This window comes from Sus scrofa, chromosome 7 (assembly GCF_000003025.6).
Source record: "Sus scrofa isolate TJ Tabasco breed Duroc chromosome 7, Sscrofa11.1, whole genome shotgun sequence".
In the NCBI taxonomy this organism is placed as follows: domain Eukaryota; kingdom Metazoa; phylum Chordata; class Mammalia; order Artiodactyla; family Suidae; genus Sus; species Sus scrofa.
The window spans coordinates 16,384,120-16,411,962 of record NC_010449.5 but is presented as its reverse complement, the minus strand read 5'-3'; the positions used below and the strand labels follow the sequence as shown (position 1 = coordinate 16,411,962).

The 27,843-nt window shown below is 36.6% G+C and overlaps 1 protein-coding gene across 10 annotated transcripts in view; it reads right to left on the bottom strand.

The window, feature by feature from the left end:
• The window catches only part of CDKAL1 (CDK5 regulatory subunit associated protein 1 like 1), a 658,999-nt gene that overhangs the window by 157,681 nt on the left and 473,475 nt on the right, over positions 1-27,843 (bottom strand). For all 10 annotated transcript variants that reach the window (XM_005665616.2, XM_005665619.3, XM_005665620.3 and 7 more), the window contains one exon: positions 11,683-11,863. In XM_005665616.2, coding sequence (XP_005665673.1) covers positions 11,683-11,863 — 181 coding nt within the window. The remainder of the gene's footprint in view (positions 1-11,682; positions 11,864-27,843) is intronic.

The window sequence follows — 27,843 nt, the reverse complement described above, 5'->3', positions numbered from 1 at the left end:
TTTCTTGAGGCCATGTGCATTCCTCAGCTCCTGTCTTTGACCTTCAAAGCACATTACTCCAATCTCTGCTTCTGTTGTTATATCTCTTCCCTCAAACTGGGTCCTCCTTGCCTTCCTCTTATAAGAACCCTTATGATTACACTGAGCCCACTCAGGTAATCCACAATAATTTCTCCAATTCAGCTGCTTTAATGTAACCATCTCTTCAAAGTCCTTTTTACTCTGTAAAGTAACACATCCACAGGTTTGGGGATTCGGATGTGGACATCTTTGAGGCCTCTTATTCTCTTTTCCACTGTTGGTTTCAATGCCACCATTCCGAGCACCCCCAAACAACAAATTCAACTATTTTGTTTAATACTCCTGGTTCGCATTCAAGAAAAAGTCATTCCATTAACTGATTATACAAACAAAAAGTCATCAGATTCATAACAATGTAATAGGTGAAAGAATAGGGAAATGCAGGTAACATATTTAGACTAATGATCTAGAAAAGATAAATATCTGAAGTTTCTAAATATGATTTGAAAGGTGGCCTTAAAACCAAGTGATAGAGGATCAAAGATTATTTAGAGTTTCAAGGGGCCCAGAGATCATTAAAGTCAATTCTCCATTTGGGAAATGAATCTGTATAAAAACTCACACAAGGAAGGAGGTTCCCAGCCACCTCTCCAGACTCTGATCTGACTCATTCTTCCCTGTTACTGCAGAGTCATCACAAAAGACTCTGTTAAGGGAGCTGCTAAACTCTATAAAAACAGAATTATGGTCACATAAGAACTACCAAAAATGGAACTAAAAAGACATGATATGTCCAGAAAAAAAAAAAAAAAAGAAAGAAATTTAAGAGACCTACTGAAGGAATCAAATACAATTAATTATGGAAGACTCCCCAAACATTCTTTCTGAAAAGAGAAGTCAAAATGGAAAGGATGTTGAGAAAAGGGGCTTCCCTCGAGGTATGCTTGGAAATCAACTTAGAATAAAATATCATGAACAATACAGAGTACAGAAACCCTTGAAAATATTTTTACCTCTCCCCCCCAAAGAAAAGTTTAATTTGAATATTGGAGACTGTGTAAAAAAATGTAATTATGCTATCGAGTAAGTTAAAAACGTCAGGATTCCTTCCATTAAGGCAACTTGATGTTCTCTAAAATATGGAGTTGGGAGTTCCTGTTGTGGCTCAGCAGAAATGAATCCAACTAGGAACCATGAGGTTGTGGCTTCGATCCCTGGCCTCGCTCAGTGGGTTAAGGATTTGGCGTTGCCGTGAGCTGTGGTGTAGGTCACAGATGCAGCTTGGATCTGGCGCTGCTGTGGCTGTGGTGTAGGCCGGCAGCAACAGCTCTGATTGGACCCCTAGCCTGGGGAACCTCCATATGCTGCAGGTGCGGCCCTGAAAAGACAAAAAGACAAAAATAAAATAAAATACTGACTTGTTAAACTTAGATCATACTCAGAAATAACAAAAGTTTTAAAACATTTAGAGAAAGTGACAAAGCTCTTTCTTGTCTGCTTTATTTTTCTGCTTTGCTTTTTAAAATAAAGAACTTGGGGGTTCTGCTTGTGGCTCAGTGGTAACAAACCAAACTAGCATCCATAAGGATGTGGGTTCGATCCCTGGCCTTGCTCAGTGGGTTAAGGATCTAGTGTGGCAGTGAGCTGTGGTATAGGTTGCAGATGTGACTTGAATCCTGCATTGTTGTGGCTGTGGCTATGGCTGGCAGCTACAGCTCTGATTTGACCCCTAGCCTGGGAATTTTCATATGCCACAGATTTGATTCTAAATATCAAAACAAAATAAAACAAAACAAAATTAATAATAACAAAAGATTCATAGGCAGCTAGATTTGGAAGAGCCACTGTATACCACTGTTTATAACATCTCTTACTCAACATCTATTCCAAGTGATCACTTCACCTTAGTTTGAATACCTCCAGTGAAAACTCACTCCCTCGTGGGGAAATCTACTGGGGACAGTTTCAGCAAAGCTGCCTTGCTCCATCCCAAGGACAGCCCTCTAGCCATCTCAGGAACACACACCCACACTCCTCAGAGCTGCAGCCTTGTTATCGCTACAGTAAATGTTCCAGAAACTGCAGTAAGAGAGGTATGATTCATTTATGCTAACATATACCTAAAAACATTATTTTAATCTTTGGTTTCAAGATGTATGACAAGCAAGCAGGTGGATTTAATATCACAATTTAACATTTTAAACCAGTATGAACTTTTCAAAAGCCACTCCTGTCACCTGAAAACTATTTTGTCCAGTCACAGGCCCCTTAAAATAAAGACTTCATTACAACTTCATTATTTTCTATTAAAATTTTCTTAAAAGCATAAGATTTACATATATTGATACCAGGAGTTATGTAAAAGTAGATATGAAGAAAGAGAAAAGCATACTGAAATTATTTTTTGTCAGTGATAGAGGAAGAACATTTTGGGGGCTTGATTTTAGCAGAAATAAAATATATTTAAGAAAACAATATATTTTTGCTAAGAGGCATTCAAAGGCAGAATAAAAAGCTATTGTTGGAAAGCAACCAATATTGTGCTCTTCTTCCAAAAATAGGTTAGAGTCTACTTTCATTGTTGATTTTTATTTTATTTTTTGAGGCAAGAAAATGGGAAACAAATTAGATAGGAAAAAAATTGCCCTCTATTTTGTAGCAGTGTATTATTTTAGTGAAGTCTAGTTGTGAAGCAGTTTCATAAAGTACCTATCACAGGGTAGACAACTGATAATTTTTGATAGATTTAAAAAAACCATAGAGAGTCAACACACATGATATATTATCCTCTTTTTGATGACAGGTCTCCAAATTTGCATGATACTTAGTTCCTTTTATTTGAGATTCTGATTTTTAGAGAGATGAAACTCTCCCAGCCTAAGTTTTTAACCTAGAGCGTAATTATAGAAATTTACAGAAGTACTGTTAGTTGAATTGTACCCCTCCCCTGCCTCAAAGGATATGCTGAAAACCCAACCCCCGGCACCTCAGAACGTGACTTTATTTGGAAAGAGGGTTACTGCAGGTGCAACTAGTTGAGATGAGGAGTAGGGTGGGTCCCTAATCTAAGATGACTGAGGCCCTTACAAAAAGACAGCCATGAGAAGACAGAGATGCAAAGGGTCACCATGTGACAATGAAGGTAGCCAATTAGTTACAAGCAAAGGAAAAATATCACCTGCAAACACCCAAAGCTAGTAAGAGGCAAAGAAGGATTCTCCTACGTGGTCCAGAGGAAGGAGGGGCCTGCCTTTGAACTTTAGTCTCTACAAGGGTAAGGCAATAGATTTCTGTTTTTTTGTTCTGTTTTGTTTTTTAAATGAAAAGAGCTATCAAGCCATAGAAAGACATGGAACAATCTTAAATGCATACTACTAAGTGCAATAAGCCAATATGAAAAGGCTGTAATTCTTTATGATTCCAACTATATGACATTCTGGAGAAGGTAAAACCATGAAGGCACTAAAAATAATCAGTGGTTGCCTGGTGTTGGGGGATGGGAGGGAGGGATAAACAGGAGAGCTCAGAGGATTTTTAGAGAAGTGAAACTATTCCGTATGATACGGTAATGGTAGATACATGTCTTTACACGTTTCTCCAAACCCATGGAATGTACAACATCAAGAGCGCAATGCACTGTAAACTACTGCCTTTGGGTGATAATGATGCGCCAATGTAGGCTAATTAAGGCAACCAATGTACCACTCTGGTGTGGGATGCTGCCATCAAGGGAGGGTTATGTGTCTGTGACAGAGTATATGGGAACTTTGTGTACATTCTATTCAAATTTGCTATGAACCTAAAATTGCTCTTAAATACAAAGTCTAAAAAAAAAAAAAAAAACAAAAACAAAACAAAACAAAAAAAACAAAGGTACTGCCATGCCAGGATTGGGTGCTTAAGTCTGAAAATGTAAGGAAGATGCTAAGGGTATGTTTAAAAGAAAAAAGACCAGAGCAAGATAAAAAGCATCTGAAAGCTGATTTTATGCAATGAATTCCACTTCTGGCTAAGGCAAACAAGCTTGCATCAGACCTATAATATTGCCAAGAACAATTAGAAAAGGTGAGTAAAATTTTATTTATTTATTTATTTATTTTTTGTCTTTTTGCCTTTTTCTAGGGCTTCACCCGCAGCATATGGAGGTTCCCAGGCTAGGGATCTAATTGGAGCTACAGCTGCCAGCCTACACCACAGCCACAGCAACATGGGATCCAAGCCATATCTGTGACCTATACCATAGCTCATGGCCATGATGGATCTTTAAGCCACTGAGTGAGGCCAGGGATAGAACCTGCAACCTCATGGTTCCTAGTCGGATTCTTTAACCACTGAGCCACTACGGGAACTCCAAGGTGAGTAAAATTTATAATATGTACTATCTGAACATTCAAAAGCTACCAAGGTAGTGAGAACCCAAGGAATCTCAGAGAAAAGCTCAATATTTGACCAAATATTTCCGTTTTGGATAATTTATCAATTTTATAAAACTAAGAGGCTGATGGAGTTCCCGTCGTGGCGCAGTGGTTAACGAATCCGACTAGGAACCATGAGGTTGCAGGTTCGGTCCCTGCCCTTGCTCAGTGGGTTAACGATCCGGCGTTGCCGTGAGCTGTGGTGTAGGTTGCAGATGCGGCTCGGATCCTGCATTGCTGTGGCTCTGGCATAGGCCGGCGGCTACAGCTCCGATTCGACTCCTAGCCTGGGAACCTCCATATGCCGCGGGAGCGGCCTCCCCAAAAAAAATGGCAAAAAAAAAAGACCAAAAAAAAAAAAAAAAAAAACAAAAAACTAAGAGGCTGAGAAACAATGTAGAGCTTTAAGCGTTCTCATGAGCCTGCAGAGACAAAAATTATAGTTGAAGACCTGCAGTAAAGAAAAGGCCCTGGTAACTACCACAGAATTTCAGTTGAGATCCTGAAGAGCTTCACTCAGTGGTATGTTGGATCAGGCTTTTTTACCAGCTCACAAGAACTGACTACATGCATCTCTTCCCAATCACATGATCAGTGATGTCACACTGGCCATCTGAAACTGACAACAGTGGAAGTATTTACACTATGGAAATTGACCAATGCTACCAGGCAGAACCCTTCCCACTGATTGTCTGTTGTTAAACACCAGCATAACACTGACTATCTTCAAAATGTAAGGGCAAGCCAGAAATAACCCGATCCTCAGAAAGACAGAAGAACGGTTTCAAAGTCACTCTCAGATCAATTCAAATAATCAGTCCTTAACTTAGAGTCTAGCAGAAACAAAATTAAATCCTCTCAGAAGACACTACAGTCTTGAACCTATAGTTTTGCTTTTTAAACAAACAATGGTCATCATTTAATTACAGTGATCATGTATGCTAAAAGAGAAGACAAATGATCAAAATCAAGATTAAAAAAAAGACAATACAAACAAGCCAACATTAAATCCAGATTGTGGAGAATTCAGTATGGGCTTTAAGATAAGTGAGCAAATATGTTAAAAAAAAAATACAGAGGAAAATATGAGGGATTTTGCCAAAACACCGAAATCTATGAAAAATAATCAAACTGAATTCTAGAAGTAAAAAATAAATTAACTAAAATTAGAAACTTCATTTTGAGTTTATTTTTGTGCACAATGTGAGGGTGTGTTCTAGTTTCACTGATTTGCATGTAGCTGTCCAGGCTTCCCAGGAATTCTTGCAGAAAAGAGTGTCTTTTTCCCATTTTATATTCCTGCCTCCTTTGTCAAAGATTAACTGACCATAGGTCTCTGGGTTTATTTCTGCATTCTCCATTCTGTTCCACTGGTCTGTATGTCTGTTTTGGTACCAGTACCATACTATCTTGATGACTGTGGCTTTGTAATATTGCCTGAAGTCTGGGAGAGTTATGCCTCCTGCTTGGTTTTTGTTCCTCAGAATTGCTTTGGCAATTCTGGGTCTTTTGTGGTTCCACATAAATTTTTATATTGTCTGTTCCAGTTCTGTGAAAAATGTCCTGGGTAATTTGGTAGGGATTACATTGAATCTGTAGATCGCTTTGGGTAGTATGGCCATTTTTACAATATTAATTTTTCCAACTCAAGAGCATGTACTGTTGGTGGCAATGTAAGCTGGTACAACTGCTATGGAGAACAGTATGGAGGTACCTCAGAAAACTATATATAGAACTACCATATGACCCAGCAATCCTACTGTTGGGCATATATCTGGACAAAACCTCCCTTAAAAAAGACACACACATCTGCATGTTCATTGCAGCACTAGTCACAATAGCCAAGACATGGAAACAACCCAAATGTCCATCGAAAGATGATTGGCTTAAGAAGATGTGGTATATATACACAATGGGATACTACTCAGCCATAAAAAAGAACAAAATAATGCCATTTGCAGCAACATGGATGGAACTAGAGACTCTCATATTGAGTGAAGTGAGTCAGAAAGAGAAAGATAAATACCATATGATATTGCTTATATCTGGAATCTAATATGTAGCACAAATGAATCTTTCCACAGAAAAGAAAATCATGGACTTGGAGAACAGACTTGTGGTTGCCTGGGGGAAGAGGAGGGAGTGGGAGCTTGGGGTTAATGGATGCAAACTATTGCTTTTGAAATGGATTAGCGATGAGATCCTGCTGTGTAGCACTGAGAACTATGTCTAGTCACTTATGAAGGAGCATGATAATGGGAGAAAAAAGAATGTATACATATATGTGTAACTGGGCCACCCTGCTGTACAGTAGAAAAAAATTGTATTGGGGAAACAACAGTTAAAAAAATTAAATTAAAAAAAAGCAACTTCATAGATGGCTTGATGGCAGATTAAAAACAGACAAAGAGGAGTTCCCGTCGTGGCGCAGTGGTTAACGAATCCGACTAGGAACCATGAGGTTGCGGGTTCGGTCCCTGCCCTTGCTCAGTGGGTTAAGGATCCGGCGTTGCCGTGAGCTGTGGTGTAGGTTGCAGACGCGGCTCAGATCCTGCGTTGCTGTGGCTCTGGTGTAGGCCAGTGGCTACAGCTCCGATTCAACCCCTAGCCTGGGAACCTCCATATGCCGAGGAAGCGGCCCAAGAAAGCGGCAACAACAACATAAAAAAAAAAAAAAAAAAAAAAAAAAAAAAAAAAAAACAGACAAAGAGAGGAATAGTAAACTAGAACAGGACTTCACAAATTTTAATGTCTACAGAAATCACCTGGAGGTGAAGATTATCAGTGAGGTCTGGGATAGGCTGGGGCCTGAAAGCCTGCATTTCTAGTAGCCTCATGGGTGGAGGGCAGTGCTGCTTCTCTAGGGACCACACAAGCCACTGCTACTGTCAGCCTCACCTGACTACTATCAGTAGCATGAAACTAGAAAAGAGGTGAGGAGAAAACATCCAGAAATGCAAAGAGAACAAAGAATGAAAATATAGAAGAGGATACATTAGACACTGGGGAACATAATGAAAATATCTAACATGTAATTGGAATCCCAGAAGAAAAGATGAGAGAATGGAGCAAAAGAAATACCTGAAAAGAGAATGGCTGATATTTTCCAAAGCTGAGGAAAGAGATCAGGGGAAAGCAAAGAAGCTCCAGGAATTCCAAGGAGGAAAAATACAAAGAAAAGTACTTAGCATGGGGTCATATCATAGAGATCTGATTTTTGTCTAACAGAGTAAATTCCAGTGAAATACAGAAAAGAGCCACAAAGTTTTGGAGAAACTTGTGCTTTCATGAATAAGAGAAGATGACTCAGAGGGCAGAACCAAGAAAGGGGAAAGCAAATATCAAATTAACAGTCTCAGGGATTATAGAGAGTGGGCACCTAGTGAAGTGGGGATGGGATGAGGGAGTTGTAGGGGCCATCTTAAAATTTTACTTACCACATTACATAATTCCATCAAACATTTAAGGAAAAAATAATACAAATTCTATATGAATTCTTCCAGCAAAATGTAGAGGATGGAATACTTCCCAATTCATTCAATGAGGCTAACGTTACTCTGATATAAAAACTAAGAAGATACTGTAAGAAAACTACAGATCAAAATCCTCCATGAAGAAAGATGTAGAAATTCTTCATAAAACTGTAGCAAACTGACTGAAACAATGTTTCAAAAATACTACACCATGACCAAGAGAAATTTATCTCAGGAATGCAAGGTTGGTTTAAATATTCAAAAATCATTTAATAGAGTTCACAATATTAACAGACCTAACACCAAAACCAAACCAAACCAAATAATTATTTCAATAGATGAAGACAAAGTGACAAGTTTACTTCCATTCATGATTAACACACACACACACACACACACAGACGCACACACACACACACACACGACAGATTAGGAAGAGAGGGACTTCCTTAACCCCAAAACTATAGTTAATTTTTATACTGAATGGTGAAATTATATAAACTCCCTTCCTTGAGTTAGGAAAGAAGATAAAGATACTCAGTTTTATTCAGTAGTGTACTAGAAGTTTTAGGTGATATGATAAGAAAAAGTAAAAGGTAAGAGGATTGAAAATCAAGAAACAGAACTGCAACTATCTGTAGATGACATAATTGTATACATAGAAAAATCAGAAGAAAAATCCTACAGAAAAACTAAATGAATTCGCAGCATAGTTGATGGTTGAAGGGTAAATATATTAAAATTAATTATATGTCTAAACAGTGATAACAATTAAAAATGACTAATTGTATCAAGGGAACACATATGTAGGAATAAAAAAAATGATATACAAGGCTTGTATACAGAAAACCATAAAATATTACTGAGAGAAATTAAAGAAGATCAAAATAATGAAGAGATATCTTTCACTCAAAGACAGAAAACTTACTGTCAATTTCCTACAAAATCATCTATAGAATCTTACTGTCAATTTCCTACAAAATCATCTATAGAATCAATACAATCACAATTAAAATTTCATCAGGACTTTTTGGTGGAAGTTGACAAATTTGGAAAGTCAAAGGACCAATAATAGTCGGGGCAATTTTCAAGAAAAAAACCAAAAAACAGAATTGACATAGTTACACTGTAAATATCTAGACTTACTATAAAGCTAGAGTAATTAACTTTGTGATTTGGGGGAAAGGTCAACAGACCAAAGGAAGAGAATAAAGCTCCAGAACAGACTTGTGTGTAGAGACACTTGATTTAGGATAAAGGACACCAGACAGAGCAGTGGATAAAGGATGAGAAATTCTGTAAGTGGTGATGACTCAAATGGATATCCTCATTAAAAAAAAAAAGTCTTGACTATCACACTTCATACCTTAAACAAAAAGAAATTCCAGTTGGACTGAAGATCTAAAGGTAAAAGGCAAAAATCATAAAATTTCTAGAAGAATACATTGGGGGAGTTTCTTCACGGTAACATGGGGAAAGTAATCTTAGGACCCAAGAAGCTCTAATATAGAAAGAAAGAAATGGATACATTCTACATAAAATTATTAGTCTGTTCTTCAATAGGCGCCATTAAAAGAGTGAAAAGACTGGTTATGGGTGTATTTAAGTTACCATGACCAACAATGGAATTTTACCGAGAATATATAAATTCCTATAAAGGACAGGAAGGGAAGGGGAAGAAACAAAACAGGTAAGTCAAGAGATAAATGGGCAAAGGGCTGAATAGGCATTTCATGAAAAAGTATATCCAAATATACAATAAAAAATATTCAATATCAGTATTTTGACAGGGGGATATAAAAGCCACAATTAGATTACACTGCATTCCCATCAGAATGGCTACTAACAAAAACATAACAAAGCCAACTGTTGGCAAGGATACAGAGCTACTAGCATTTTTACATACATTCCTGTTGGAATTGTAAATTCAACTAATTAGGAAAACTTCTGGGCAGTATCTAGTAAAGTAGAACAACTGTATTTTCTATGACCCAGCAATTACATGCCTAGCTAAACACCCAGCAGAGATGTTCAAATACATGTGTCAAACAAAATATACAAATACAAATGTTGACAGCTGTATTAGTTGCAATAATAACAATGGAATGTTGAAAAGACCCAATGCTTCTTTCATGGATAAATTGTGATTTGCTTAAATGGGATATTACTTAGCAATGAAAATGGATGAGTTACAGCTACTAGCAAAAACAGATCAGTTTCACCAACACAAAGTTAAATTAAAAAAGCCGAACATTCAAACACTGATGAATTCTTTCATTTATATTAAGTTTAAAAACAGGTCAAATTAATGTGTCAGAATGAAGGATAGTGGTTTCTGTTAGGAAATGGGAGAGGATAGTAAACAGAAAGGCATGACGGGGGCCTCTGAGGTACTGGTAATGCTCTATTTCTTTTTTCTTTTTGTCCTTTTAGGGCCGCACCTGCAGCATGTGGAAGTTCCCAGGCTAGGGGTCAATCAAAGTTGTAGGTGTCAGCCTACACCAGAGACACAGCAATGAGGGATCCTGAACCACATCTGTGACCTACACCACAGCTCCTAGCTTAACCCACTGGGTGAGGCCAGGGATGAAACCCGTATCATCATGGATACTAGTCGGATTTGTTATTGCTGAGCCACTGTGGGAACTCCTAATGTTCTATTTCTTGATCAGACTGGAGGTTACATGGAATATTCACTTTATGAAAATGCACAGCTATATACTTTTCTGCAGGTATACTGGAGTTCAAAAAATGTTTTTATTAAAGAGGTTTAAAAAAGAATAAATTAGACTATAAGGAGACTAGAACGTTAGTTGCCAGCAGTGGGGGACAGAGAGAGCGGATGACCACAAAAAAGTAAAAGGGAATTTTGAGCGGCTTATGGAACCATTCTCTGTCTTGATTGTGAGGGCAGTCACATTAGTGAATGCATTTATCAAAATTCAAAGTATTGTATGTTGAAAAGAGGTAATTTTACTGTATGCTTACTTTACCTCAATAAAAAACTAATTTAGATGTAAAAAGTAATGAGTTAACTTGACTTCTTTTTATGAAAATTTAATGGTAGTACACGACTTGTTTCAGTAGAAATAAAGTGGCAAATTTTCAGTGAAAAAAAGTCTACTTCTACTTAAGGCTTATCACCATTTTTTTCATCTTTAGCCAATGAATCTAGAAACTAAATATTTGTTTGAGGTCATTAATTTCTGGGACATTCTGGGAAACAGTTCTCCTTAAGGGGATCTCAAACTTTTTTACATTTTAGGTCATCTATGAACATATAAAGATGAAATTAAATTGAGGTTCACTGTGAGAGCAACACCCATCTGAAACAGACACACAGACAGAGAGCAAACATCAATTGTATCCCATAGACAGGCAGAAAAAGTATGGGACTCTCTAGTAAATTACAAGTTGTGAAAAGGGTCTCTTAAGCAGGGAAGCCTCCGCTGCTCACAGGTATTTAAATTTTGTCTTATTTTGAAACATTTAAGGATTTATAAACACAGGTAGTAGTAAATAGCAGTAAAATGTTTTTCTCAGTATCATCTGAACATCAGTCTTCAAGAGGAAATAAAAGGTGATATTTTATTGCTCAAAGCCATTTAATGTACCCAAGATTGCCCTGCCTCTGACCCCAAATGGAAAAAAAACCACTCTAGATTTTGTAACTTAAGGGTTACACCATGAGCCAGTTGTGTTAAAGTAGGCAACACAGCTGCATTTTTATAGCTATTGGCTAAATATAATACTTTACAAGAAAAGTATCTTACCACTTGTGCTGGAACTTGTTCCATTTTTGCAGCAGGAGTTCCTGGTCTTGGGTAAAACTGGTTAATAAAGAGGCTTGGAAATTTGTATTCTTCAACAAGTTTCACTGTTTCTTGAAAATCCTGGTCTGTTTCTCCAGGAAAACCACAGATAATATCTGTAGCAATGGTTATTCCAGGAACTCTAGAAAATAATAAGACAAAAATTTACAAAGCTGAATACAATCCATAATTATTCTACTTCCTTGACATTTTAAATACCACTTGGCTTTGAAAATTAAATTTTATTTTTAGCAAAGGGACACTGGCAAATAGATTTTAAATGCCCTCGATACTAAAAGTTTATGGAAAACATGGCCTCCTATCATCCTTGAGAGATACCTGTTTTTATTTCTTTCAGATGTTTCTTTGTCCTTTCTTCTGTTTTCATATTGATGCCTACTCTGCTATTTCTAGATATAGTGACTGTTAGGTAATATTTGCTGACTTCAGTGAGCATTTAGCTCTTTAAACTATTCTATCCCTCCCCTCTCAATACAGCCCCTGCTCAACTTTTAGTTAAATTAATAATATTAATAGTATTTCCGTGGGTGTAAAAGCTAAGATATTGTTCACTACACAGCCAACTGGCATACTATCAGTAAGTGTTCTTTTACCACATTTACTATTTTCTAGAGTTAATAATTCTCTCCTTTAAAAAAAGAAAAAGCTTAGTATTCTATGTCCCTATGTAAATGTTTTCCAGAAGCTCCATCAGTTCTATCAAAAACCAAATATTATTTTCTAAATACTCAGTGTATTATATAATTCACCAGTTCCATTTTTCTCTCTGGAAGCCCACTCTTTCCTTCTTTAAGTTGTGTTGCTTTCATAGTGAACTGGCTGTCATCCCTGAATGATGTTCTTTGGTCTCTCTTTTCCCTGAATCCTGTGTCTTTAATTCTTGATTATTCTATTTTCAATTCTGCTGCAGTATTCTTTCAGAACTTGCAGAAGCTTCATCAAAAGGAGTGTCAGGCAAATTTTGCTGTTCTTGTCTTAGCATCTCTGAACACATCTTAATCCACACAACAGATATCAGTGTGGCTGCATAGCATAGCACTCCAAAATGAAAAGAATTAGCCATTAGAATTTTGTATTGTTCTCCCCCCCACCCCCGAAGCTGGCAAGGTTGCTGAGATGTCCAGATTTACACTAATGCAAACTTCTTTACATGTGCCCCAATCTTTTTGAAAGCTTTCAGAATGTTAATTTTTTTTCAATGTTTTTAAACTCCAAGAAAATACATCTTAGATTAAGTACTTAAATACCTGTAGAGGGTATAATCTAAGAGACTCATAGTCTTTAGAAATTTTCTGTTATTTTTAAGTCATTTTTCTCTCTCAGCAACTTCTCTCCATCAAATGTTGAAACTATCGGATTGACCCTTTAAGCTTTTTCACTCTTATTTTCCATCTGGTCCTTCTGTACCATTTTCTGAAAGATTTATTGAGTTCATCTTCCAATGCTTTTTTTGAAAAAAAAAATTAATTGAATATCATATTTTAAACTTCTAGGAGCTCTTTCTCCTTTTCTTACTATACATTTTTTTTTTAACACAGCTTAGTGATTTTTTAGAGATGCAACATCTTTTCTTAACTCTTTGAGGATATCAATTAAAGATTTTCACAATTTTTCCTCTGCTTAATACAACTGTATCTATTTCCTCCAGGTTCTTGGTCCCTCTCATTCTTGCTTGAGACTTGCCATAATAAATAGTGATCTTAAAGAGTAAAGCACTGAAAGCTTTTCATTCGAATGACTGGGTGGCAAGCTGCCTTTGTTTTTCATAGGGCCCAAATGTCAACATCTTGGAAGACGTTTCTCTCTGGCCATTGAGTTTCTTTGTAAGTATGCTAGGATAGTCTGTGTGAAAGAATGAAAAAGTTTATTTAAAAAAAATTAGTTTCTTGATTTCTTAGTCTCATCTAGCTATTAATTGGACTGAATTTTTAATTAATAAGGGAAGTTCCAAGGTCTGGGCTTTTCTCTGTGATGATAAATGGAAAAAGAGGCAACATACGTAGAGAAAGTAAGGTAGAGTATATTTGGAAAAAACTGTTTTTTTTTTCAATTTTTATTGTGATATAAAAATATTTTTTCTCACTGATGGGTAATTATCAAAATTAGTCTTGCAAATCATAAAAAATATGCTTTTGCAGTAAGTTGTAAATAAAATGTCTATTTCTAAAGCATGCAAAAGGAAAAAAATTATGTCAATAACTTCAATTAGTAAATTTTTACAGCTGACATACAACTACTTCTGAACAAAAAAGATCCACAACTAAAAATAAAAGTGATGGATCACAGCAGAAATGAAAGGAAAGAGTCCATCTCCCCTAGGAAATTAATTAAAAAAAAATCTGAGAAATTGTCTGTGAAACACTGCAGAGGCAGACAATTGGTTATTGTCTCAGGCTATGAATTGGAATGAACTTGGCACTAGACTGTGGGGTATTCCCAAAGGAAAGTACCTTACTGATCCTCTCCCCTCACCCCTATCCTTCTTGATCTACTATAGCTGAGTAGAGGATCATAACAACACCTGCTTACTTTGGCCTTAAAGTCCACAGTGAAAAAGAAAAGACAAAACTTCACAGGAGTTATCACAGATGTTAAGCAAGGTGTTATTCAATGTGTAAATATATTTGATGATCTACGCAAAATCTTGACTGATAATAGGGGAAGGGGTAGAACACTATGAATTAGTGAAAGATCTAAGTTCGTATTTAAATGAAAAAGTAGTTTAAGTTTCAAAGTATGTAAGAATATAAACTGATTACCCATAAAATGTTTTTGTAGTGGAGACTACACTTAAATGTTGAAGCTCATCTATACATTGATTGTGTATATGCCAATCATGCTACTTAGGTGCTTCAAAATAACTGGGTTCCTTAGGTGAACCAAATAAAAAAATCTCATATTTACACTGTTAACTTGCTCGGTAAATAATTCTCCTCGGTACTAAGAAATTCAAAAAATGTTTGAAGTGAACCAAATTCTAAACTAATTGCACAAAGTTTAAGTAGCTATGAGGAAATTTCAATGGGTGTAAAACAGAATATTAATCTAAATATTTAATATGCTAGTTGTGAGTAAATGCTGTTTCTGAGATGCTATGAATTTTCATACTACCAAAATTTTTAAAAATGATCATTCCCACAAATTTATTGAAGCTGTGAGTCGAACAAATATAATTACTATTTATTACATCTTTTTAAAATTTAAAAGACCTTCTATATTTACATTTTCATAGCAGTATTAATTCTAAAAGTGATGAAAATGAAAATGTTCAATTAGCTTAAATAAGAGAAATTTTCACCCTTTTTTCTCTGACTTATACTATTTATTTGAAAAAAGGGTTCATTAAATAACTTGGGAATGGCATTAATGAGAAAGATTCCAATTAGGCATATGCCTTGATCGGGCTATGATCAATTATGAACATCTATCAGGGATATGTGAGGAGAGCACTACCTATTGCTGGCCCTGGGCTAAGATTTAAGAAAAGTCCCAAATATTTAAAAATACTTAGTTATTTACCTTGAATAAAAATACATACATATATACACTCCATACTAGATCTGAAATACTACTAAAGATGTTTTGCTTTAATTCATCTCAAGATTTTCACTTGCAATTTGGCAAAAACATAAAAAGGATGATTTTATTTCATTCTCTAGATCAATAAATCATAAGCTTCAAATTCCACATGTGAAAAAATAAGACTATCATACATGCTATTTATCTCAAAAGAAAGAAGTAAAAACCATCAGAAAAAGGATCAGACCTATTAAAATTATTAGGCATAAACAAAACACATGATTAAATGAAATATTTTGTAGTGCTATGGTAATTAATTCTCGGATAATTACTCTATACTTTCAGGAAAGCTAAAGTGGAAATAGGGAGGAGGGGAAATATTGACCCGAATGAAAATAAAAACATGACATATCTAAGTAAATGAGATGCAGCTAAAGCCGTGTTTAGGAAGGACTTTATGGATATAAATGTCTGTGTTAAAAAGAGATACACTCCATAATCTAAGCTTCCATCTTAAGTTAAAAAAGAGGAGCAAGACTTCCCTTGTGGCTCAGTGGGTTAAGGATCCGGCACTGTTACTGGTGTGGCTCTGGTTACAGCTGTGGTATATATGAGTTCATTCCCTAACCTGGGAACTTCTGCATGGCACAGGTGTGGCCAAAAAAATTAAAAATAAAAAAAATTAATAAAAGCGCTTTAAAACTTTTTTTTTAAAAAAGAGCCAATCAAACCCAAGGTAAGACAAAGGAAGGAAATGATAAAGGTAAAAGAAGAAATCAATGAAATAGAAAATAGAGAAAAAACAATAAAAGTAAAGGTGTACCTCTGAAAAAACCTAATAAAATTACTAAGTACATTCTTTTCTCAGTCTACTACTACTAACTAGCTAGTCTGAGAAAAGAAGACACAAATGACCAACTTCAGGCATGATGAAGGAAACAGCTCTATAAATGCTCTCAACATTAAAATAATAACTGCTATATTATAAGCGATTTATACCAATAAATTAGAAACTCAGATGAAATGGGCAAATTCTTTATAGGCAATGTATTATAAAAACTGACTCAAGAAGAAAAAGAAAATCTGGATAGCCTTTAACTATCACAAAAATTGAATTTATAATTAAAAATCATGATGCCAAAGGAAACAACACAAAACAACCCAGGCCCAGATAGCTTCACATTTAAGAGAGAATAAAATCAACTCTACAGAGATTATTTTATTTAATTTTACTTTACTGAACTTTATTTTATTTTATATTTTTAGGGCCACACGTGCACCATATGGAAGTTCCCAGGCCATGGGTCCAATCACAGCTGTCAGCCTATGTCACAGCCACAACACCACCAGATCCAAGCTGTGTCTGCAACCTACACTGCAGCTCATGGCAATGCTGAATTCTTAACCCACTGAGCAAGGCCAGGGATTGAACCTGCATCCTCATGGATACTAGTCAGGCTCGTTACCCTGCTGAGCCATGACAGGAACTTCCTACAGAAACTATTTCAGGAGTTCCGTCGTGGCTCAGTGGTTAATGAATCCAACTAGGAACCATGAGGTTGCAGGTTTGATCACTGGCCTCACTCAGTGGGTTAAGGATCCAGCATTGCTGTGAGTTGTGATGTAGGTTGCAGATGCAGCTCGGATCCTGTGTTGCTGTGGCTCTGGTGCAGGCTGGCGGTTACAGCTCTGATTAGACCCCTAACCTGGGAACCTCCAATGCCGCAGAAGCAGCCCTAGAAAAGGCAAAAAGACAAAAAAAGAAAAAAAAGAAAGAAACTATTTCAAAGACAGATGAGAAACTCATTATATAAGACTAGCAGTAGCCTATATGAAAACTAGAGAAAGAGACAGAATTCATTCCTGACCAATAATTTTCATGAACACAGAGACAAAAATTCTTAACAAAATATTAGCAAAAAGAACACTGAAACATATAAAAAGTATTGTATATCATGACCACATTTTTAACCTCCGGAAAACAAGGGTTGGTTTGACATGCAAGTATCAACACAAAAAGCCATATTAAAAGAATAAAGAATAAAAACCCCATAGTGATCTTATTAGTACATGTAGAAAACTCAGATTACAAATCCAACATCCATTCATGATAAAAACTCTCAGTAAACAAGGAATAGAAGTAAACTATTGCAAACTGATAAAGGGTCTATAGCTATTATATTTACTGATAAAGACTAAATGCTTTTCCATTAAGAATATAACAAGGCAAAGATTTCTGTTCTCACTTCTTCAACACATTATTGAAGGTTTTAATCATTGCAGGAAGGCAAGAGAAAGAAATTAAAGGCACAGAGATTGAAAAGAAAGTTTTTGGTTTTTTTTTTGCAGGTGACATAATCTTATATATAGAAAATCTAAGGAATCTAATGAACCTACTAGAATAAGTGAGTTTATCAAAGTTAAAGATCAACATACGAAAATCAATTGTATTTTCATATATTAGTAATGAATAATCAGAATATGAAATCAAGAAAAAAATTCCATTCACAATAGCATAAAAATACTTAATAAATTTGAACACAGAAACATAATTTAAAGAGACTGTCCTAAAATTTGCTGAGAAAAATTAAAAATAGCTAAATAAATTGAAAAATACATAATTTTCACAGAGAAGATTTTACTATTGTTAAGATGGGAAGTCTCTTCAAATTCATATTTAAGTCAATCCAACTACTATCAAAACATCACAATGCTTTGCTATAGAAAACACTGACAAGCTGATTCTAAGATGTATATGGGAAAAAAAAACCCAAATGGGAGTTCCCACTGTAGCTCAGCAGAAATGAACCTGACTAGTATCCACGAGAATGCAGGTTCAATCCCTGGCCTTGCCCATTGGGTTAAGGATCCAATGATGCTGCGAGCTGTAGTGTAGTTCGTAGAGGTGGCTGGGATCTGGCATTTCTCTGGCTGTGCTGGAGGCTGACAGCTGTACCTCTGATTCGATCCCCAGCCTGAGAACTTCCGTATGCTACACCTGTGGCCCTAAAAACCAAAATAAATAAATAAATAAAATTTATATGGAAATACAAAGGACAAATAGCCAAAACAATTTTGAAAAAGAACAAAGTTAGTGGAATGGACAAATCTGACTTAAAGACTTATTACAAAGCTACAATAATCAAGACAGTATGGCAGCAGTATACAGAAAGATCAGTGGAATAACACAGAGAATCCAAAGTTGTACCCATACATTTATGGTTAATTCTCAACAAAATAGCCAAGGCAATTCAGTGAGGGCAGGAGTCAGTGTTTTCAATAAATGGTGCTAGAGAGATTGGAGTAATTCTAGCTCTTATATTTATACCTGTGATTCATATGAAAGTATTTTTGTGTATGATGTAAGGTAAGGGTCTAGTACACAAAAGTACCTTCATATGAATCAAAGGTATAAATGTAAGAGCTAGAATTAATAAACTTCCAGGAAAAAACATTTGTGACCTGAGTGAGGCAAAGATTTCTGAGCTATAAAAACACTACCAAAAGCACAATATGTTAAGAGAAAAATTGGACAGAATGATACATTATATTTATTGAAAAGACACAATTAAGAAGCCAAAGACTGGGAAAAAGTATTTAAAAATCATAGACTTGGGAGTTCCCGTCGTGGCGCAGTGGTTAACGAATCCGACTAGGAACCATGAGGTTGCGGGTTCGGTCCCTGCCCTTGCTCAGTGGGTTAACGATCCGGCGTTGCCGTGAGCTGTGGTGTAGGTTGCAGACGCGGCTCGGATCCTGCGTTGCTGTGGCTCTGGCATAGGCCGGTGGCTACAGCTCCGATTGGACCCCTAGCCTGGGAACCTCCATATGCCGCGGGAGCGGCCCAAGAAATAGCAACAACAACAACAACAACAACAACAACAACAAAAGACAAAAAAGACAAAAGACAAAAAAAAAAAAAAAAAATCATAGACTTGGAAAGTATTTAAAATTTAAAAATTTCAAAGTATTTAAAAAGTACAGACTGGAAAAAGTATTTTAAAATGACACATATCTGGTTAAAAGATAATACACAAAATATATTAAGAACTCTTATAGCTCACTAACTAGATGACAACACAACTGTATGATGGACAAAGGATTTTAACCCTTCACTAAAGAAGAAATATGAATAGCTAATAAATGCATTAAAAATTGCCCAACATCATTAGTAACCAGGGCAATGCAAGTTAAAACCATGTAAGATGCCACATACCCAGGAGAATGGCTATATTGAAAAAAACACTAGAAAACAACAGGCATTGATGTGTATATCGAGAAACTGAAACCCTTACCCATTATAGGTGGGAATTTAAAATGATGCAGTTACTTTGCAAAACAGTTTGGCAGTTTCTTAAAAAGTTAAACACACACCTACTGTGAGACTAAGACAGTCTACTCTTAGCTACCCAAGAGACATTAAAATATATGTCCACGCAAAGACTTGCACAAGGAGTTTTACAGCAGCATTCTTTATGGCTCCAAACTGGAAATAGTCCAAATGTCTATCAACTGGTGAATGGATAAACAAAATGCGACATATCCACACAATGGAAATTTACTTACAAATAAAAGAGAACCAACTAATGATACATGCACCAACATGGACGAACCATGAAAACATTCTTAAGTAAAGGAAGGAAGGCAGACACAAAGGATTACTTATTGTTTCCATTTATATGAAATTCTTACAAGAAGCAAAACTAGACTAGAGAGAGAAAACAGATCAGTGGTTGCCTGGGGCTGCGAGCAGAGATTCACTCCAAACAGGCATTAAGGAACTTTCTGTCACAACTAAAGCATTTGCAAACTGGATTGTGACAATGGTGGCACACATGTACGCATTTATCAAAAGTCTTCAAAAATAAACTTACACTGGGTGCATACTGGATGGCATCTGAATTATACCCGCGACATGCCTCTTAAAAGTGAAAAAGCCACAACAAAACCAAAAACATCTTTCTGAAGACAGAGAGACAGCAGGAATCCTCTGTAACACACTTTCTTGTAACAAGTCCTAAGAGCTGAACTTTTGACAGGGTGCAGAATTAAATATGGCCAAATAGGTGGAAAAGGCAAAAGTTAATAACAGGTAAGGTTAAGGCCAAAAGGAAATTATGTCCAGAGCATGTTCTCATGAAGGACTAGAAGGAGGAAAACTTGCACCTATTTCCCAACTACCAATTTAGGTAAGACAACAAGGAATTATTTCATACTGAAAGAGGAACTGTGGGGAGAAACAAGATAACGTCTTCAAATACATTTTTAAAAAAATTTCAGCAGCTTTAAATTTATTTTCCTAATTTTATGAAAAAATTATTAAAGGACATGGGCTGAAAACAGTTTAAAAAGTCCTGGAACATCTACATAAGGGTTGAAAAGCCACAATGAGTCGCTAGGACAAAGAAAGACTAGTGTGTGGAGTTCTCATCATGGCTCAGTGCTTAAGGGACCCAACAAGCATCCATGAGGACGTGGGTTCGATCCCTGGCCTTGCTCGGTGGGTTAAGGATCTGGCGTTGCTGTGAGCTGTGGGGTAGGTCGCAGATGGCTTGGATCCCTCATTGCTGTGGCTCTGGCTTGGGCCGGGGGCTACAGCTCTGATTTGACTCCTAGCCTGGGAACTTCCATGTGCCCATATGCTGCGGGTGTGGCTCTAAAAAGACAAAAAAAGAAAAGAAAAAAAGAAAAGAAAAGAAAAGAAAAAAAGACTAGTGTGGCTTGGGAGTCTATCCCTAATCTTTTCATGTTGGTATCCAGGAAAAAAAAAAATCTCTTGTATAACTGAGGGGCTCTGCCACTAACTAGCTGCGTGCTCCTGGGCAGATTATTAGCACTAGTATGCTTCAATTTCCTTTTCTATAAAATAAGAACCGTAAAAGTATTCACAGATAAGAGGATTAATGTGTTAGTACATATACTAAGTGCTGAGGATAGTGCCTGCTACATACTGCCTGATGAATTTTACCTATTATTTTCATGACACTATCAGAGAGAAGATAGCAACAACTATCATTTATTATATAATACTAAGTGCCAGGCAATATGTTAACTTACATCTTATTTAACATGATCTCCATATAAGCTAGATTCAATTTTATCCCCATGAGAAATGGGGAAAGTACTATTAGAGATAAAAGATTCAGGAAAGTAGAAGAAATTGCCAATAGTCACAGAAGTACTAAATGGTAAAGGAAGGATCTGATGCTTTTAATCATTACCCAAGGCCATCTTAGCTTTTCCCTGTGTCACTGAGGTACCCATCACACTGACATACATTTTTTTATTCTTTCGGCTGATACATTTTTTATTCTTTCGGCTGCATGCACGACATATAGAGATTCCCAGGGCAGGGACTGAATCTGAGCCACAGCAGGGACACACTGGATCCTTAATCCATTAGCCCACCAGGGAACTCCCTGATGTACACATTTGAGCCAACTTTACCAAACAGAAAATTGTGTACAGAACTGCTGTTTAAGTTACTAAGAAAAAAAATTGGATACCACCTCACAACAGTCAGAATGACCATCATTAATAAGTCCACAAATAACAAATGCTGGAGCAGGTGTGGAGAAAAAGGAACCCTCCTGAACTGTTGGTGGGGATGTAAGGTGATACAACCACTATGGAGAACAGCATGGAGGTACCTTAGAAATCTATACATAGAACTACCATGTGACCCAGCAATCCATCACTCTTGGGCATATATCCAGACAAAACTTTACTTAAAAAAGGCACATACCTGCATGTTCATTGCAGCATGATTCACAATAGCCAAGACATGGAAACAACCCAAATGTCCATTGAAAGATGATTGGATTAGGAAGATGTGGTAGATATACACAATGGAATACTACTCAGCCATAAAAAAGAACAAAATAATGCCATTTGAGGCAACATGGATGCAACTAGAGACTCTCATATTGAGTGAAATGTCAGAAAGAGAAAGACAAATACCACATGATATCACTTATATCTGGAATCTTACATGCGGCACAAATGAACCTTTCCACAGAAAAGAAAATCATGGACTTGGAGAAGAGACTTGAGGTTGCTGGGGGGGGGAGGGGGAGGAAGTGGGGTGGATTGGGAGCTTGGGGTTAATGGATGCAAACTATTGCCTTTGGAATGGATTAGCAATGAGATCCTGCTGTGTAGCACTGGGAACTATGTCTGTCACTTATGGTGGAGCATGACAACATGAGGAAAAAGAATGTATACATGTATGTGTAACTGGGTCACCATGCTGTACAGTAGAAAAAAATTGTATTGGGGAAATAATTTTAAAAATAAATAAATCAACTGGAAAAAAAAAGAAAAAATTGAGCTATTTTAAGTTTTATTTATTTAATTTTACTTACTTTTATTTTTTAACTTACATTGACAAGTTTTTATTTGTGCAGTCAGTTTTAACATAATTAAACTTCCAAAAACAAACCAAGTGCTGGCATAATTCCTTCATTAGATAGTTTTGGACTTTTGTCAGGTTGCATGGCCACCAGAACATTGTTCATATCCACAGTATTTTAGGATTTCTTATACTTTACACAGAAGTCACTCCACCATGTCAGGGTCTTCTAATCTTTTTGTAATGAAGAATAGCAAGCTGATCATGTCAATTCTATTTGTTTTAGTGTCTTTTGTATTCGGATCACGTACTCCCACTACAGCATTCTACTCACACTTATCTTTGCTACCAGATACAGAAGAATGTGAACAGAAATAGGGGCCATAAGGATAATATACGGAAAGGGACTCATGTTCAAGGTAGTTGGTGTGTTTTGCTCCACGTTTCTGTTAGTCTCTTAAAGAACCCAAAAGCAAGTTAGTCTATTACGCATGTACAATACAGCAGCTGCTTTGTAAATGCTTTATACTCATAGCTTCACTGGGTCTTCATGGCAGTCCAGGAAGGGATGTGTTGTCATCCCTATATTGCGAGAGAGGGACCTGAAGCTCAGAAAAGTGTGATCATCTGTGATAACGTGGCTAGAATCTGGGGACCCGTCTCTCTGGATTTAAACCTGATTTCTTTTGGGAGTTCCTACTGTGGTGCAATGGGTTAAGGCATCTGGCATAGGTCACAGCTGCAGCTCATATTCAATCCCTTGCTTGGAAACTTCCATATGCCATGGGGTGGCCAAAAAAAAAAATCTTATTTCTTTCTCGTGATACTATTGCTATACCATCTCTCAAAGCCATTGGAAAATAAGAATAATTATGTCTACCTCCTCCTTGATGAGTGATGATAATGATTTTAAAAATGTATCAGGTAACCATTTAGGTTTTATTTAAAAAAATTTTTTTTACTTTCTTTTTATAATTATTATTAAAGTATAGTTGATTTACAATGTTTTGTCAAGTTCTGTTGTACAACAAACTGACCCAATCACACACATTTCCCTGTGCTGTAGGTAATAACCATTTAGGTTTTAAATGCCTCTATAATTACCAGGGCAGAGTACTGGAAAGAGCACTGTTCAAGTTGAACGGGCTGAATCTGAATTCTGAATATCCTCTGGTAGAAAAAGCTTGCCAAGTTTTTCCTCCTGATACGATTCTGTTCAAAACAATCAAACTCACCAATGTCATATTCTAGTACCTTAATGAGATCATATGTACACGGATTATATTTTCCGAGAAGAAAAGTAGAAATAAATGGTAAAAAGATAGATTTAGGAAAACTTCAACCCCATTTTTTGGAAACTGAATACAATAGGAATATAAATGAATTCTTACAAATAAATAGCTCTGATTTTTTTCAAAGTAGATGATATAAAATTTCTGACCTTTAGAGTTTAAACCTACTTATTGGAAGAAACTGCTTTCAATAGGAGTCAAAATCTAATTGCTAACATATAATTCACATATTAATTTTTTTTTGTCTTGTCTTTTTAGGACCGCACATGTGGCATATGGAGGGTCCCAGGCTAGGGGTCCAATCGGAGCTATAGCTGCCAGCCTATACCACAACCACAGCCAGATCCAAGCCACTTCTGTGACCTACACCACAGCTCACAGCAATGCCGGATCCTCAACCCACTGAGCAAGGCCAGGGATCCAACCTGCAACCTCATGGTTCCCAGTTGAATTGGTTTCTGCTGCGCCACAACAGGAACTCCGCACATATTAATTTTAAGTGATATTTATAATCAAAGACAGCCTTTCAAAGCTTCTTTTTAAGAAAAATTTAGTGGCAATTAGTTTTTCAAATTATTCCTTCTCTTTGAAAGCAATAAAACCTTTCAATAAGCTTTAAAAAAAAAAAAAAATCCAGGGAGTTCCTGTTGTGGCTCAGCAGAAACCAATCTGACTAGTATCCCTGAGGACACAGGTTCGATCCCCGGCCTCGCTCAGTGGGTTAAGGATCAGGCGTTGATGTGAGCTGTGGTGTAGATCGCAGATGTAGCTCAAATCTGGCGTTGCTGTGGCTGTGACATAATTCCTATTCGACCCCTAGCCTGGGAATCTCCATATGCTTCAGGTGCGGCCCTAAATAAAAACGGAAAAAAAAAAAAAAATCCAGATGGTTGGTTGTTTAAATTTGGTACAATCTTACTTTTTTGAAATAAAAAAGTAGTATTATGAGACAAGGGCGAAGCACATGGAAAAAAATGACAAATGTTTCACAAAAGCTTTGTAAATTTCTGGAACTTCTAAGAAACTAGAATTTCAAATAGTAAAAAATGAGTAACTGTTAAATATCTTAACTATTAAATATCTGTGATAAAGCTGATTAAGTACATGGGAAAAAGTGTATCTGAAACTCAGAAAGAAAAGTGGGTATTAAACAGGCCGAAAGAGGCTATCAAAAAAAAAAAAAAAAAAAAGGGACCAAGCAGACGTAGATGACACCGGAGAATTCAGTGTCATCCATTACATTTCTAAACTTGGCATAAACCCGGAATAGGCAGTTGGACTTTAAGCAATTATCAAATGAATCATCACTGTTAAGGAAAAATTAAGTAAATACCACGTTAAGTATGTTTTTTATCTTATAACACTATGCTTGCTTTCCACAGCAAATATTTTAGAGTAAGCACAAAGCCTTACATAAGACCAAAGCTATTGCTTTAAAAATTAAAAGTAAGCACACTGGATAATATTGTTATAATATTTAAAAGGAACAATATTAAATTTCACAGAATTTTTACACATCTGTTATTAAAATCATTTTATGATCTTGCTGGTTAAGTGAAGGTATTTACTATCTATGGTACTGTTAACACAATTCTTATATGAATTTTTCCGTTTCTATGGTAACATGAATTATAAGGTTCAATGAAGCCAGATTCAGTAATGTGTATTTTTCTGTTATTCAAGGTGAAAAGGAAATGAAACATTTCTAACATTCATAAACTGCAGCAAATGTCTGAATTCCAGTTAGAGATAAGACGATAATTACTAAAGTAATTAGAATTCTTCCTGGATGGAATTATTTTGCACACAGTGGAAATTTAGATTTGGGAATGAAAGCAGGGGCCAGAGTACATTCAGCATTAGTAATTAATTACAACTAAAACCAATATGCTATTCTGATACCTTGGAACAGACTATACCTTCTGTCTGCTTCTGATGACAATATAAAAGAAAACTGGTCCCCCACCCCCATCCCTAAGTCAGAAAGATAAAGTGGGTGAAATCATTTTATTCAACAGAAAATCCAATTACAGAAATAATCAACTATTCCCTCTTGCTTTATTTTTTTCATATTTGAAAGGGCATTCGCATTAGCAGAACCAATTAAACGAATATCAGAATAGAGCAAAAACTACAAAGTTGGGCAAGCTGCTTAAATCTTTTAAACTCTGAAAAAAAATTACCTATTGAAATTTTAGAGACTCAAACCCAGATCATAGCATTCTTCAGTAGGAAAGCATGATTGAAAGGAGACTAAACATTGAGTTTCAGGAAGAATAATTCATAAAATCATAGTCACAATGCAATTGCCTCTAATGTCTAGTTCACTATAAATAAGAAATTAAGAGTTCCCACTGTAGCTTTGTGGGTTAAGAATCCAACTGCAGTGGCTTGGGTCACTGCAGAGGTGTGGGTTTGATCCCCGGCCCAGTGCAGTGGGTTAAAAGGATCTGGTGGTGCTGCAGCTGAAGCACAGGTCTCAGTTGTGGCTCAGATTAATTCCCTGGCTTCGGCAAATCCATATGTTGACGGTGCAGTAATAAAATTTAAAGAAAAAAAATTAGGGAGTTCCCATCGTGGCGCAGTGGTTAACGAATCTGACTAGGAACCATGAGGTTGCAGGTTCAATCCCTGGCATTGTTCAGTGGGTTAGGATCTGGTGTTGCTGTGAGCTGTGGTGTAGGTCGCAGACTTGGCTCGGATCCTGTGTTGCTGTGGCTGTGGTGTAGGCCAGGAGATGTAGCTCCAATTTGACTTCTAGCTTGGGAACCTCCATATGCTGTGGGTGTGGCCCTAAAAAGCAAAAAGCAAAAAAAAAAAGAATTAAAAAAAATTAGGCAAATGTTTACTTTTAATAGAAGTGCCATCATCATTAAGAGATGGCACTTGGACATATCATATTTCAAGTCTACGTTATCCTAAGACGTAATTTGTATAGTAGCATCATAAATAATACTGAAAAAATACAGAGAGATAAGTTATCAAAAGTTATCAAAATCAAAGCAGTAGGTATTACTCACAATTACTTTCTTTATTTCTTGCTAGTTGAACTCACGTTTTGTTTTGTTTAAATTCAGTTTACACTCAAAATCAGATCCAGGGTTGGCAAACTATGGCTCACAGGCCAAATTCCGCTAATGCTTCTTTTTATAAATAAAGTTTTACTGGAACTCAACCATACCCATTCATTTACATATTGACCATGGATGCTTTGGATATAAGGGCAGAGCGAGTAACTGTGACACATACAATCCTGACTGTGATCCACCAAGCCAAAAATATTTATTACCTGCAGCTATTTTAAGCAACCAGGCCCACAAATCTGATTTTGGGTAAGTATTCCCAGGGACACTCCAGGGTAAGTGTGAGGGATCAGGGCATATGCTGCTCTCCAAAATGCAGCCCTAATCAATCTTTTCATTATCACCGAAGTCTTCTTGTTACAATTCAAATCAGACTACTTTCTCCCTGGGGAATTGTCCTGCAAACCTATTAGCACTTGTCCACATGAGTCATCCCCCGCGACCCATTTCTCTGCCAAATTTCTCCTGATTTTTCTTCCCGAATCTCAACTTCACAGTTCCTCCTTCACACCTCTGTGAAGGTGGGTTGTGATCTGCCTGGCACCTTTCACATTTGTTCTCTTCCCTTTTGCCTCCTAGTAAGCCATCAGCACCTGGTGGACCTGGGATGGAGCCACATTCATATTCTTATATTCTGCAAGAAGAGGCAGCAGCCCACAAAGGGTTGAGGCTCAATAAAGGTGTGTGCTGAATTACAGGTGACAAACAAAGCACAACTTGGAAGAAAGACAGGGGTGATGAATAAATAAATTCAATACAGCAACAGGCTTTGTACTTATGTACTAATGATTAATCCTATTTTGACTAATACCAATCTCAGCATTTTACATTAAAGTCCTAGAGGTGAACTTCTGGC